At 40.8% G+C, this 13,977-nt stretch overlaps 2 protein-coding genes across 3 annotated transcripts; both read left to right on the top strand.

Moving 5' to 3' along the window:
- Positions 1-1,067: 1,067 nt before the first annotated feature.
- On the top strand, positions 1,068-3,675 carry zpcx (zona pellucida protein C). Its single transcript, XM_034112016.1, has 9 exons — positions 1,068-1,493; positions 1,567-1,679; positions 1,758-1,831; positions 1,914-2,088; positions 2,158-2,263; positions 2,340-2,425; positions 2,494-2,579; positions 2,656-3,520; positions 3,591-3,675. The coding sequence occupies exons 1-9, from the start codon at positions 1,074-1,076 to the stop codon at positions 3,610-3,612; spliced, it is 1,947 nt and encodes a 648-aa protein (XP_033967907.1). The 5' UTR covers positions 1,068-1,073; the 3' UTR covers positions 3,613-3,675.
- Positions 3,676-4,777: 1,102 nt separating this feature from the next.
- Positions 4,778-13,566, top strand: pabpc4 (poly(A) binding protein, cytoplasmic 4 (inducible form)). 2 transcript variants are annotated; one of them, XM_034112115.2, is made up of 15 exons: positions 4,778-5,393; positions 8,157-8,350; positions 8,984-9,099; positions 10,073-10,212; positions 10,301-10,395; positions 10,481-10,618; positions 10,723-10,818; positions 10,935-11,204; positions 11,828-11,918; positions 12,123-12,218; positions 12,357-12,487; positions 12,581-12,671; positions 12,756-12,886; positions 12,984-13,108; positions 13,186-13,566. In XM_034112115.2, exons 1-14 carry the CDS (start codon positions 5,198-5,200, stop codon positions 13,083-13,085), a joined length of 1,887 nt encoding a protein of 628 aa, XP_033968006.1. In that variant the 5' UTR covers positions 4,778-5,197; the 3' UTR covers positions 13,086-13,108; positions 13,186-13,566. The 2 variants fall into 2 exon arrangements, with proteins under 2 accessions (XP_033968006.1, XP_033968005.1); XM_034112114.2 differs by having other exon boundaries at positions 11,825-11,918.
- Positions 13,567-13,977: the final 411 nt, after the last annotated feature.

The following is a 13,977-nucleotide window of genomic DNA, read 5'->3' as shown; positions in this document are numbered from 1 at the left end:
ACGTTGTTTGTCTGTTCAAAACCAAAACACATGCAACTGGGACCCTATAGTAGTCAAATTGATTATCCATACATGCAACAAAAATGATATTTCTAAATGTTTGCAATTATTATATTATCAGAAGAAGAAAAAAACATCACATAATGTATTGGATCTTCATGATTATACAGAAAGTTAACTGAACAGTGGTTTACAGTGACTCCCTTGTTTGTTCACTGCAGGATTTTATGGGAACTTATTACAACAAGGGTATTAGTAACCTATGTCTGATGCTGAATCAGATGTGGTATTAACACTGTAGATTTCTACTCTACTACATTGACCTGACAATCCATGCTAGTAGGCCTACCCACAAGCATACAAGCTACAACACTAAAGTGATAGTATTACAGACCATTCTGTGTAATGAGTAATGTTGGCCCTTCAAATTAATTTGATGAGCATACATATTTCAAATGCAGGATTTATCCTTGTAAGCAAGTATTAAGTCACATTGTTGTTTTGCTACTTTTACTTTTGTTAAATCTTTATATATATATATATATATATAAATATAATAATCTGTGTACTACTTGCTGTGCAACATTTCCTCAGAGTTAGCCATCACCATTATTTAGTCTTTCTCTCCCCAACATATTAAAAAAAGAATATATATATTGTGCACAATTGTTTCCATAAGGATTATAATAGCACAATTCCATTAAATATGTTCAACATGTATGGCATAATTGGGCATCTATATAGCCCTGGTAAAATGTCAAGTTCTGAAAAGTGGATAAGAATGATATTATTGAGGAACAGGTAAAATACAGTTGAATTCCGGTGTCAGGGATTGATAAAGATAAAGTGAGGAATAAAATCAACAAAATATACAATCTTATACTACTTATAAAACATCTGCTGAATGCCTCCTGTCTCACAATGAAACACACTAATAGCATATAGACTGGCAGCCCTGTTGAATGCAGCATAATGGCCTCGTTAGCTTGATTGCTAACACCTGTCCTCCTGCCTGCACCTTATTAAAGACACACCTGTGGTGGGAGAGAAATTATCCCACTTTGAGGCTTGCAATGGGGAGTATAGAGATATTTGTCTGTGTTTTTCTTGCACACGTAATTGCTGCTCAACCAGTAATAAGAACGCAGGATGCCACATTTTTCCAGGATGTTGAACAATTATTTGACAACATCAGGCCTTTTCCATTTGAAAGCAATTTTGATTTAACCCCGTATGACACCATCTTCAGCTCGTGGCGGACTCTGCAGCCTGACTTTCACAAGCTGGCTGAATTACCTCACACCATGATGGTTCCCAGAGTCGAGGTGTTCTGCGATGAATCGAAGCTAACTCTGCTGGTTGATAAGAGAGTCAATGGTGTCGTACTGACCGGAGAGGAGCTACAGCTGGGTGGGGGCTGCTATAGCAACAGCGAGCTACCAAACCAATTTGTCTTCACCTATAGTTTGGATGAGTGTGGAACCACACCTGTGGTAAGTGGACAACATGTTTTAATGGTTATTGATTTCCACAGCTTTTGTAAGGATTGTCTGATTTCTCTTACAGATGCAGAATGGCTTGGTGATGTTTAGCAACTCTCTACACTTGAATCTAAAAAAACCTCTCAAAACAGGGTGGCAATCTCCCTCCACTGTGGACATCTCATGCATGCCTAAAAGGTGCATCCTTTGATTTGCCAAAATAGTTGTAAATCTGTCACAAATTAGCATACTAAAAGAGAATGCCTGTCATTACAGGTCATATCCAAACTTCTTTGACTACACGCCATTTCCTGAGACTGGCAAAACCTTTAACATCAAAGCTATGAATCGTGAGTCATAAGTAAAACATATGCTGTTAGGCTGGATTTGTTTTCTTCTTTTGCAATAACAAGTATTTAATCGTGTCTGCAGCAACTTGGACTGGTAATGCAGAAACTAACATCTACAAGCGAGGGCAGGTTGTCAACCTCCAGGTTTCTGCCAAAATCAGTTCTGAACAGAAGCAGCTTTTCATCCACTCCTGTTTTGTCTCTGCGTTCCCTGAGCCTCAGACTAGACCCAGGCATGCAGTCATAATGAATAAAGGGTAAGCAGCCAGTCAGGGGTTAATATAATGTATGTCCATGATGTTCTAATCACCTGTGATACTCTGCAGATGCACAGCCCCGTTGTCTTCTTCTCATGCTGTGATACAATTCGTAGCCTCTGGCAGAGCAGATGTAGTGAATCTTGTTCTGAACACATCTTATCTTATCTCTGAGGTAAGTTTAGTTAAAAGTCTTTTTTTTTTCTTCTGCTGCTGTTCAATTAAACAACCTCCTTTTTTCTTTTCTGAAGTTGTACATCCACTGCAGTGTCCTCAAATCAGACCATGGTGTCAACACTGGCTCTAAATCCTGCAACTATAACATCATGCAATCAAGGTACTTGTACACACATTAAACTATACTTTGTGAACTGTCATTACTTGATAAGATTGTTTTGTTTTTAGATGGGAGGACCTGAGAGGAAATGCAGAGGTCTGTGAGTGCTGCATCGCGAAGTGTAGAGGCCTGTCGGTCAAGCACCTGTCTGAAGGTCAGTTTTCTGCAAAAGGTGCAATGATGAACTCAGTTTTTGTTTTCTGGTCTGTAACTCCAGCGTGTCGTTTCAGATGCTAAGGCTATCGTCAGCACTGGCCCTTTGGTTGTTGTGGACAAACGTGTAGAGATGAGTCCTCAGCCTTCTCTTCCTGAAATGAAAGAGACCACCAGTGCTCCGCGTGCACGCGCCATGCAGTCTGATGGTGCAGCAATTGTTTCTGGTACTTTCTTATCAACACCCCCTCAGGGTGTGGTGGTTGTCAGTCAGGACCCAGTTTCCAGGCTGACACTTTGGCTACCTGGACAGGTCCAAGATCCTGAACATGGAAAGAGTAAGGTTTGTGAAGACAAGTTGACCGTTAAGTTACAGGCAAGAGACGCCACATCAAGATACATTCCTGAGCAGCGACCTTTAACCTCATATCAGGAGCCTCCTCTGAATGCACCCACCAACAAGATCAGAGATCACGGTGCAAATGAACTAAAAGACGGTCATATTTTCGATTTGAATCTTCTTACACCAGTTGATGGATGGCCAATTCCTACACAGATGGAAGAAGCAGCTTCTGCAGATGAAGCTCAAATAAAAAAGCTTTTTGGAAGACCTGGAATGTTTGAGGCTCCACAAGAGGTTGACATTCCACTGATAGCGGAGATGACTTTGAATATCCTTAACCAGCTTGACTTTCACCAAATGAGAGACGAGCTGGCAGAAGAAGCTGTGATGCCCAGAGATGAAGCGACTGATTCAATAATTCGCTCAAAAGTTCAGTTTTCCAAAGGCATGGATGGATCCCAAACATTGAGTTATGAAGAAGAAGTGATAAGGGAGCAAGAGGGAAAAGGTGTGACTAGTAGATTTGGGATGGATGGGAATAAAAGGAAACCGGAGACCAAACAGAGAGGACTGCGCTCGGCTTTCCTGGATTTGATAAGGTAACTAATCTTGTAACGTTTGTATTGCACGTGAATATGACTAACTGTATTTCTCCATCTCTTACCCCAGGAGTATGGACAAGGCAGAATAACTGTATTTCAAGAATAATCTAAAATGGCACTTTATCTGAATAAATCTATTGAGCAATGATCAAGTTGTTTCGTCATACATTTGAGTAAAACCAAGGACATCTTGACTCTCTGGACTCTATACGGCTGAATCATAAGCTCGTACACAGTAGCCTGCACACTAAAGTAGGGGAATAAACTAATTGAATAATTTATTCTGATATATCTTAATGATTGTCGATAAGGCTGATCATAATAAGTCAGACTTTCTGACTGTTAAGGGTTAATTTCAAAGAGGGAACGGTAATGGATGAATGTGACAATTTGAGGGCTCAATTAATGGAGCATTGTAAAGATGAATGTACCGTAGAATTTACACACACATATTTGATTGATACATAGCCTGTGACCACATTTTTAAACTGCTCTTGCACAATTTTGAGATACTTGTACTTTACTTTAATATTTCCATGTTTATGCTACTTTATACTTTTACACTACATTTCAGAGGTAAATCGTGTATTTGTACTGACTACATTTATTCATTAACTTTAGTTACTTTACAGATTTGGATTAATGATGTGAAATGTAATCTTCACTTGAATAATACTTTAGTTACACCTGGAGTAAATTTACAATCCACCCTGCAGTATACAAAGTAATTCAAACTAGCTGCACCTTTACCGTCTTTGATGACACTTTAATGATCAATAATTATAATCAAAACGCATGATGTATATTCTGAAATAGATATCTGCATAATTACTACTTCTACTTTTGGTTTATTTTGATGCTTACACTTTTTGTACTTTTACTTGAGTCATTTTTTAATGCAGGACTTTTACTTGTGTATTACTACACTTTGGCACTTTTACTCAAGTACATTAGTGCTTCTCCCATCTCCAGTCAATTTATGAAAAATGACTTTGGTATAGGAGGCATTTCTCCTTTTTTTTTTTTTAGATGTATTTTTTTTTCTGCAATGTCTTTCAATCCAACTTGAAACGTTGTCCATGGTGGTAACATCCACCCAGATGTCGCTGTGGGGAGCTGCGCTCTGTAGTTAGCAGGGTACAGTGTGAGCTCTTTTACACCGCATGCTCGGTTTTGTTATTCTCCCATCCCATGTTTGACCCTGGCCACTAGTTCCTCCTCACACCCACTCTCTATAAAGTGCCCATGCTTTTCCTCACGCAGTCTCTTTACCCGGCCACAAAACAAGCGTGAGTGTCTAACTCACCGATCTTGAAAAACTTTAAAAAAAAATAAAAAATATAAAATCCACAAAATCTTAATAAAAACAAGGATACTTAAAGAAATACAAACGTTTAAAAAAAAAACAAGCAAAAATAATAATTTATAAAAACACGAGAAACAACAGGCCTTGGACTTTAAACGAAGTTCGTGTCTTTTAAAGGAAGAAACACTTGAGAAGAGATAATTTTATATCGTGATTTTTCAGTTTTTTTCAACAAGCTGGACAACAGAGCCAGCTGTCTTTTTGAGCTGAAGGGCACATCGGACCCGGAATAGAGCTCACACCAACCGGCTTTTCTCTGGCGTTTCTGAGGGGAACCCTGCATTTATTTATATTGTGAATACCAAGTTATGGACAACACAGCGACGGGGAGTTATCCGATGGCTTCTCTTTACGTTGGCGACCTGCATCCCGACATCACGGAGGCTATGCTGTATGAAAAATTCAGCCCCGCCGGACCGGTGCTCTCCATTCGGGTCTGCCGTGACATGATCACCCGGCGATCCCTCGGTTACGCCTATGTGAACTTCTCTCAACCTGCTGATGGTAAGAAACACGCGAAGTGATCACTGCAGTTTGAGCATATGTTACCTGCATGCGGCTTTAAAATGCACACCTCATGCATCCTTTAAATATTGACAATGTCACCATATGATCTCAATGTCAAGAGTTAACCTGTCTGCATAACCAAATGCAAAATCAAGTACACACTGACAATGAAAACACATGATTTGCTTCTAAATAACACTGTGCCATAGACTGGATAGTGCACTCATTTTGACCCATATAAGCATGCCCCAGTTGTTGAGAATACTCCTGCCAGCACTCACACCCATGCAGTTTGATCTGTACTGGAAAGTGAATAGAAGCGTCTCTTTAATGCCCAATCAATTGGGAATATCAAAACCGTTTGCAGTCTCACTTAATCTGCCCAAATTACCCATTTCTGCTCCTATTTAGGGATACTGGGTGTAACCAATTCACATTGCCCTCTGTTGCTATGTCTCAGCAAGAGAAGTGACAGCTGAACAATGACTCCTGCAATGCCAGCTTGACATGTCTCCTTTGTATTGTCTGGCACGTGCAGTAATAGTACAATACTCTATCCTGTTGGCATTTAATCCCATATTTGGTATTATCTGAATCATAATAGGTTTATCTGTAATATCGTAACCACTTGAGGGTTGTTAATCTATTAGGACATTGTGCCTCGAGTCAAAGCATTGAGCAATAGTAGCAGGTGCTGTGGTGGCCTGCTGACACTGTTTACATTGTGTGGGCTTTTTTGCCTCCTTTATCAACGATAAACACCTGTCACAATTGATCTGTGCTCGAGTCTGTCACCAAAAGCTGTAGTAACGATATGTCACAACTTCAAGGGAGGTAGTGTCACTCACTTGGTAAGAGCCACAAGTGAGAAGACAACATATTTGTTATTGGAAGTGTAGACATGGGGGGGATGGTAACTGTTGGGTAGTTAGCATGTGCCTGTGGAGCAATAGCTTGCTGTCTGTAAATAAATCTAACTTCTGTATATCTGTTTCATTCAGAGTAACGCAGTAGTCATGCACTCTCTGTTGATTTCTTTATGAATCCCACTCTGAGGCGTAGTGCTGCTCATTTGAGCATTCTTATTGAGTGGCTCTTCCCCATCAATGGTAGAGAATGCTCTACTCACACTCTATGCCAGCACATACCTCCCAGGACCCCTCTCTAAATATAGAACTTCTTTCTGAGTAGCACTTAATTTGCCTGGCAGCAATTCTTTGAAGTCTTTACCTTGACAGAAATTGTTAACCAACGACTTAATAATTCAACACAACAACATTTGACCACTCTGTTTAACTACCGTTCTTAATTATTTAACTAATCATTTAAAATAGTAATTATTACATAGATCAAGCTGACCTTTTTAAAACTACAATTCCCAATCTGAATGTTCCAGAAGACCACATGTTTGACAGCGGTCACACACCTTCTCTGAGCACACAGGCTATGAAGTACAATTATGATCCAAACTGCTGATGCCAGCAGACACAAGGCTGCGCCGTTTTGTTTATCAGACACTTTTAGCTGGAAAGCCTGGCCTGTGTGTGTGTGTGTGTGTGTCTGTTACTGTGGACAGAACAAAGGGATGTTTTGGCGTTTGTGCACACATGGACATGAGTGCCTTTATGAGAGTTGGTGCAATAGATTGAGAGAAACATTTTATAAATTGAACCTGAACCTATGCCTCCTTCCATTATGTCTTCTTTGAATCAGGTTTAAAAGAGACAGAATGGAGTGAGCAGATAACACATAGTACATCTTATACCCACAATAAGCACATTTGTATTATAATTGGGCCTGCTGCACTGATAGTGCAACTGTCTTAGGTGGGACGTGGCTCAGCAGCATGTGTTGAGTTGGAGAAGGACATGTGCTCCCAGCTCGCCCACTGCAGCTGCCCCTGACACATGTCCCAGCTGCTCCTCCGCCACATGGTCTGCTGCAGTCCTTAGCCATGTTACATATACCTTGTTAATGGGCTGGAAGCTAAGACTAATACTAATACACTACACTGTACACTTTGGGTTCATCTTATTTCTCCTGGGATGTTATTAAACGATAATTAACACCCTAAATAATCATTTGTATACCAACTTTCTACCTCGTGTTACCTTTTAATACCCAAATAAAATCTTGTGTTTCATGAATGCTTTCATGGTAAAAAAACTAAGAAACGTTTTGCTATATTGAAATAAATGGGAGCTGTGTTGAACAGCAGCACAACTATATCCAATTATATTAAATATGAAGTTCTAGGCTCATCTAGTAAGAATGGTAGTATATAAATAAGACTTGGGTGATATTTAACAATTTGCATGGGATTATTTGATGTAGTATTGTTATTTGATGCGATACTATTTACTTCAATCATCAATATTTCTTGATACATTCTTTGGGTTATCGTGAAGGCATGCAAAACAAACACAGTTTTCTTAAATAGCACGGGCGAGCAATTGATATACAAAATGATCATTTTATGTAAAATGTCTCTTAAGGCCCGTGTGTGTGTGTGTGTGTGTGTGTGTGTGTGTGTGTGTGTGTGTGTGTGTGTGTGTGTGTGTGTGTGTGTGTGTGTGTGTGTGTGTGTGTGTGGCAGCATCTTAACAATCGGTTTTGACGAAATAGAAATTCCTTGTGTGCATGATAGATGGAAGCATGTTGGTTACAGACATACTAGTAACATATCGTTTTGACTGGTTGCTCCATGTAAACAACCACCCCTGACCTTTCCCTCCATCTCTCTGCCCCTCCTCCCTCCAGCTGAGAGAGCCTTGGACACCATGAACTTTGACGTGGTGAAAGGGAAGCCAATCAGAATCATGTGGTCCCAAAGAGACCCCTCACTCAGGAAGTCTGGAGTGGGCAATGTGTTCATCAAGAACCTTGACAAGACCATTGACAACAAAGCCCTGTACGACACCTTCTCTGCCTTTGGAAACATCCTCTCCTGCAAGGTACAATTGTCCTAAATTCGACTGAGGGATATTAAAAGATGATTGTTTCTATCAAAACTGTTCTTGCCTTGAGATTTCACACAAATGTAGTTAGTTCTAGTTCCATCTCAAAACCTCAGCACCACTGCCATATTCCCACAGTTGAATATGAAGCTACAGCTAGCAGCTGGCTAACTTACCTTGTATTGGAAACAGCTAGCCTGGCTCTGTCCAGAAGGTAACACAAATCACCCAACAGCCTGATGCTTACTAATGTACAGTTATTTCAATATGGTTGGAGTGACACCTTACATGTTAAACTGGCAAATAACCCCTGTAACACAACAAATAGACACGTTTTTGTACAGATGGATCCAGGCTAGCTGTTTCTGGTCTTTGTGCTATGCTAGGCTAGCTGTCTTCAGCTTCATATTAGAGGAAACATTGTACAGTGGTATCGATATTATTATCTTACCCTCAGCAAGAAAGCAATGAAGCGCTCTTCTAAAACGATTTAACTATTGCTTTCAAGTTAAACCGAATGCATGCAAACATACCATACACACAGACCTATCCTGGTTAAATAAAGGTAAAATAAATAAATAAAATAAAATAATGCCTCTTGATCTGATACAATGTCTTTCTCTGCTCCAGGTGGTGTGTGATGAAAATGGTTCCAAGGGCTACGCTTTTGTCCACTTTGAGACCCAGGATGCTGCTGATCGTGCCATCGAGAAGATGAACGGCATGCTTCTGAATGACCGCAAGGTGTGAGTGTCTGATCATTTAGGAACTTGGGACAAAGGGTTGTTTATTGTTGTCAGTCTTTTATAAAGAGACTTTTAAAACAATTCAGCTTAAAATGTAAAGAAAATCTTGAAAGTAAAAGAATAATGATGCTAGCAATAGCTTGCATGTAGCCTACCGGTGTTATAAGGGTGTTTATTTTGTGTAAACCTGACTTGTTTGTTCTGCACATGTGTTGAGTGAACTGACTTTTCATGTCTTTTTTGAGTTTGAGTTTGTGTGTGAATAATCTGACTAATAAAGCTCATCTCTCACAACCGCCAGTAAGAAGATAACCTCTGAACTGATTAGATAACAAACTAAAAGCTCTTACCTTAGCTCTTATCCTTCTTACCAGAAGCATTTTCTGTTGCCTCATTGGTCCACCCGCTGGTCACCCGTCTTGGAGTGTTTGTATGTGTGTGTGTGTATGTGTGTGTGTGTGTGTGTATGACCACGCTTGTGTGTTTTAGTGATGGATCGAATGCAGGAATACAATACTGGATGGCAGAAGGGGAGAGGTCATCATAGCAAGGTATATAAGATCACTTGGTCTTCCTCAGCTTTTCTTTGTACTGTGAGACTCTGTGCCTCCATCCCTCTCCATCCACCTCCTCATCAAGTTTTGGACCAAGAATTAAGATGGTTGTCTCTGTGATGTCTAGCATGCCAACCTATCTGCCTGCATCCGGTGATATTAACAGCAGTTTGATGTTTTACCCCAGGAATGATGTGTCACATGATGAATTTGTTTTGTGGGTGTTGTTCCTGTGTTGTAAAAGAAAGTACTCTCTTTTACTTACCTTGCTTGTGTGGTCAGGTCATCCTCTCCCGGGATCAAGAGTGTTTTTAGATCGGGAAAAGGAAGTCAAAACAGATGGATCCTGGTTTGTTTTCTCACCACTTTCAGGACTGTTTTACAAGAGTGTGTTTCGCTGCTCCCCTTCCTCTCTTTAGGTTTGTGGGTCGTTTCAAATCTCGCAAAGAACGGGAGGCTGAACTTGGTGCCAAGGCCAAGGAGTTTACCAATGTCTACATCAAGAACTTCGGGGATGAAATGAATGATGAACGGCTGAAAGAGCTTTTCGAAAAATATGGTAATTTAAAGCGGAACTAGATTTATCCTCCAAACCTGAATGTGGTCTGCGATCCTGGATCCACTTATCTGACCATTAATCTCTGCAGGTACAATTCTCAGCGTGAAGGTGATGACAGATCCCACCGGCAAATGCAGAGGCTTTGGATTTGTTAGTTTTGAACAACATGAAGATGCTAATAAGGTACTTTTAGTTTGCCCTCATAGTGTGCACTACGTGATTGGTCATTTGTGGTCATTCCTGCTAATAACAATGATTTTGTACAAAGGCTGTAGAGGACATGAACGGCACTGAATATAATGGCAAGACAGTGTTTGTGGGCCGGGCTCAGAAGAAGATGGAGCGGCAGGCGGAGCTCAAGAGGAGGTTTGAGCTGCTGAAACAAGAGAGGATCAGTCGTTACCAGGTGTGTAGAGACTAATCCCTTAATTAATCAAATAAATCCTATATTTAGTCTAATGTCGAAGAAGCTGCTACGTATGAATCCTGACTGTCCGTCTTTGGTTTCAGGGAGTTAATCTTTACATTAAGAACCTGGATGACACCATAGACGATGAGAAACTGCGTAAAGAGTTCACTCCATTCGGGGCTATCACAAGTGCCAAGGTGAGAACAATCACATTGATGTTGCAATTTCATCACCATAAGAGAAAAGATGATGCGTCAGTGCTTACAATATTATGTGTTTGAAGGTACTCAGTCTCTATCTGCCTCTACATTAGGTGATGCTGGAGGAGGGTCGCTCCAAGGGCTTCGGCTTTGTCTGCTTCTCCTCCCCTGAAGAGGCCACCAAGGCTGTGACTGAGATGAACGGACGCATCGTTGGATCCAAACCCCTCTACGTCGCTCTGGCTCAGCGCAAAGAAGAGCGCAAAGCCCACCTCACCAACCAGTACATGCAGCGTATTGCTGGCATGAGAGCCATGCCGGCTAATGCCATCATTAATCAGTTCCAGCCTACCAGTGGATACTTCATGCCAGCTGTGCCACAGGTAGGAGAATCAACGCCTGTAAAGATAGTGTGTGTTAACATGGCTATCTTCAAAGTATACAGTGTTGAATGTGAAAGGGGCTAGCTCCTAACAAAGCTATAGATACTTATCATCTGACTCTACTGAGTTTTTTGGTGTAGGCTCATTATGTTTGACAAATGTTTAAAACATTATGTAGATAACCAGCTCATCATTAAACTGCTGACTACAAAATGTAACATCTTAAAGCATTTACCAGCTTGAAGCCAAATATCTCCTGCAGCAGTAGATGGACAACAAAGACAGAGCTAATAAGAGAAGTGCATATTGGATTTATCTTTGCCCAGTAGATACAAACCAAAGTCAAATGTCACGCAATGTGTGCTTGATGTGTACATATGCAACTGTGTGCTAATAAGTATGCCATACCAACTTTAAATATTATTATGAATTGTCCTTTTATTACCACCAACTCCAAGTGAAGTGTTTGTATTGTTTTCCCCAGAAGTCACAAAGTACAATGTTGACTCTTGTTTTATTTCAGTAAAACGTCACAGGTTACAAAGATAGTCACATCAGTGGTTTAGGTGTGGTATGACTTGAATGACATAAAATGATACATTTCCCTCACTTGTACCCAGCAGGCCCAGAATAGGACTACATACTATGCACCAAATCAGCTGGCCCAAATGCGACCCAACCCCAGGTGGCAGCAGCAAGGAGGCAGAGGTCAAGGTGAGCATGTGGCAATTTATGACAGGGCATCAGGGGCGGACTGGCCATTGGGAATACCCCCCCCCCCCCGTTGACAATTGACTAGCGGTACCGAGCTGTAATATAGCTATACTGCAATGGACCTATTTGAAATCTATACAATTTAATGCACAACCCTTTTGTTATTCATCTCATTGTTTTTGTCTCTGCTTCTGTCACTCCTAGGTGGTTTCCAGGGGGTACCCAACTCGCTGCGTCAGCCAGGACCCCGTGCTAACTTGAGACACATGAGTCCTGGCGGTGGCTCACAGGGTCCAAGAGGTGTGTTCACTCATAACATTATCAACCAAAATGACCACCATCATTGATATTCACTCTCGCTTTTATTGAGGTATATGCATGTTCAGTAGAGGTTGTCAAGACTCTGAATTATGCTCCATTTTCCCTCCTCTCTGCTAGCTTCTGGCCAGGCCATGGCTCCTCGTCCCTCGATGGGGGTCCCCGGCCCCCGCGCCATGCCTCCTTACAAATATGCCACTGGTGTCCGTAACCCCAACCCCCAGATGGTGCAACCTATTGCCTTACAGCAGGTATGAGCTAAAAAAAACACATGTCATGTTCCTATCATATCGAACCCCAACACCTTTATATCATTTTCCTTCCTATGCTTTCTCTCTGTCCAGGCTCAGCCGGCTGTGCACGTTCAGGGCCAGGAGCCTCTCACGGCCTCCATGCTGGCTGCTGCACCCCCACAGGAGCAGAAACAGATGCTAGGTAAGAATATCCCATCATGATAAAGAAACTATTATGTTTTTTTTTTATAATTAGGTTGATTTATTTATTTATTTTTCCAAATAGGTGAGCGTCTTTTCCCACTGATTCAGTCCATGCATGCCAACCTGGCAGGAAAGATCACTGGCATGCTGCTGGAGATCGACAACTCTGAACTGCTGCATATGCTGGAGTCTCATGACTCTCTGCGCTCAAAGGTACTTGATTACCTCTATCCTTGCCATAAAGTGGCACTAAAATGTCTGTTATCCATAGTACGCTGTTTCATTCATGTTTGATGTTATGTTTGTACAGGTGGATGAAGCCGTTGCTGTGCTTCAAGCACACCAGGCAAAGAAGGATGTGACTCAGAAAGTGGGCAGCATGGCTACTACTGCTGCTGCGGCCACATCCTAAAGACTGTGTGCTGTACTGAAGTGGTACGTATCATTATCAGTCAGTCTATTCTTACATAGTTCCAGGTTTGTTGTGTTAATAAAAAGTAATTGTCTTTCAGAGAGTGCAGAGATGGAGAGAGACACTCTACACCGACTCCATACACCTTACTCCTCTGAAGAATTATGCAAAAAATGAAGGAAAAAAATGAAAATCTAATAAAAAATATACTGTAACATTTTGAAAAATATAACAGTTCATAGTTTTCAAGTTCTGTACAACTTTTAAAATGCATACCAAAAGCAGATATGCAAATAAATCTTGAATGAAGGTTCTTCACCTTGTGGCGAAGGAGAGAGACCTTTTTTTCTAAAAAAGGGAAACGAGCCTTATTGTTTTGCTTTGCTTGAAAGTGTTATGTTTGATTTGAAATGATGAACTCCCCCATCCTATCATGTTATCATGGGTGTGTGGTATTCTCAATAAAAGGATGACGTATCAAGGTTTCCTCTTTTGTTTGAATGTAATGCCTACATGAAGCTTTATTTATTCAGTTTCAAGAGTGTATCTGACACACGCTTACCTGTCAGTAGTACACAGAGATGGCCGAATTACACAGCAGAATAGTTAAGGCATTGCAGGAGTAGAACAAACAATATTATCATTCATATGGTGTGGTATCATATGTTTTGTCTGGGTGTTCACTCGGTTAGATGATTGATATAAGCTACATTGGACCCTTGAAAATGAGATCGGAAAGATTTTGCCTGAAAAAAATGAGAAACTAACAAGTTAAATGAATCATATTGTTGCATAGAAAACCCATTCAAGATAATTGTCATGACTTCATTGCCATTACATCTGATCTCAGCAAAATAACTTATTCAATGCAACTAAAAAGGTGTCGCCACCA

The sequence above is a fragment of the Pseudochaenichthys georgianus genome, chromosome 22 (genome assembly GCF_902827115.2).
Source record: "Pseudochaenichthys georgianus chromosome 22, fPseGeo1.2, whole genome shotgun sequence".
In the NCBI taxonomy this organism is placed as follows: Eukaryota; Metazoa; Chordata; class Actinopteri; order Perciformes; family Channichthyidae; genus Pseudochaenichthys; species Pseudochaenichthys georgianus.
The sequence above is the reverse complement of the archived record's forward strand: the minus strand, read 5'-3'. Positions and strand labels throughout refer to the sequence as shown.

Excerpts from the sequence above, each read along its gene's own strand:
- pabpc4 (XM_034112114.2), top strand. The coding sequence starts at position 5,198 with ATGGACAACACAGCGACGGGGAGTTATCCGATGGCTTCTCTTTACGTT. Across the intron at positions 10,619-10,722 it reads AGAGGATCAGTCGTTACCAG|GGAGTTAATCTTTACATTAA; the intron begins GTGTGTAGAGAC and ends CTTTGGTTTCAG. Across the intron at positions 12,672-12,755 it reads GGAGCAGAAACAGATGCTAG|GTGAGCGTCTTTTCCCACTG; the intron begins GTAAGAATATCC and ends TTTTCCAAATAG.
- zpcx (XM_034112016.1), top strand. The coding sequence starts at position 1,074 with ATGGGGAGTATAGAGATATTTGTCTGTGTTTTTCTTGCACACGTAATT. Across the intron at positions 1,494-1,566 it reads AGTGTGGAACCACACCTGTG|ATGCAGAATGGCTTGGTGAT; the intron begins GTAAGTGGACAA and ends TTTCTCTTACAG. Across the intron at positions 2,580-2,655 it reads GGTCAAGCACCTGTCTGAAG|ATGCTAAGGCTATCGTCAGC; the intron begins GTCAGTTTTCTG and ends GTGTCGTTTCAG.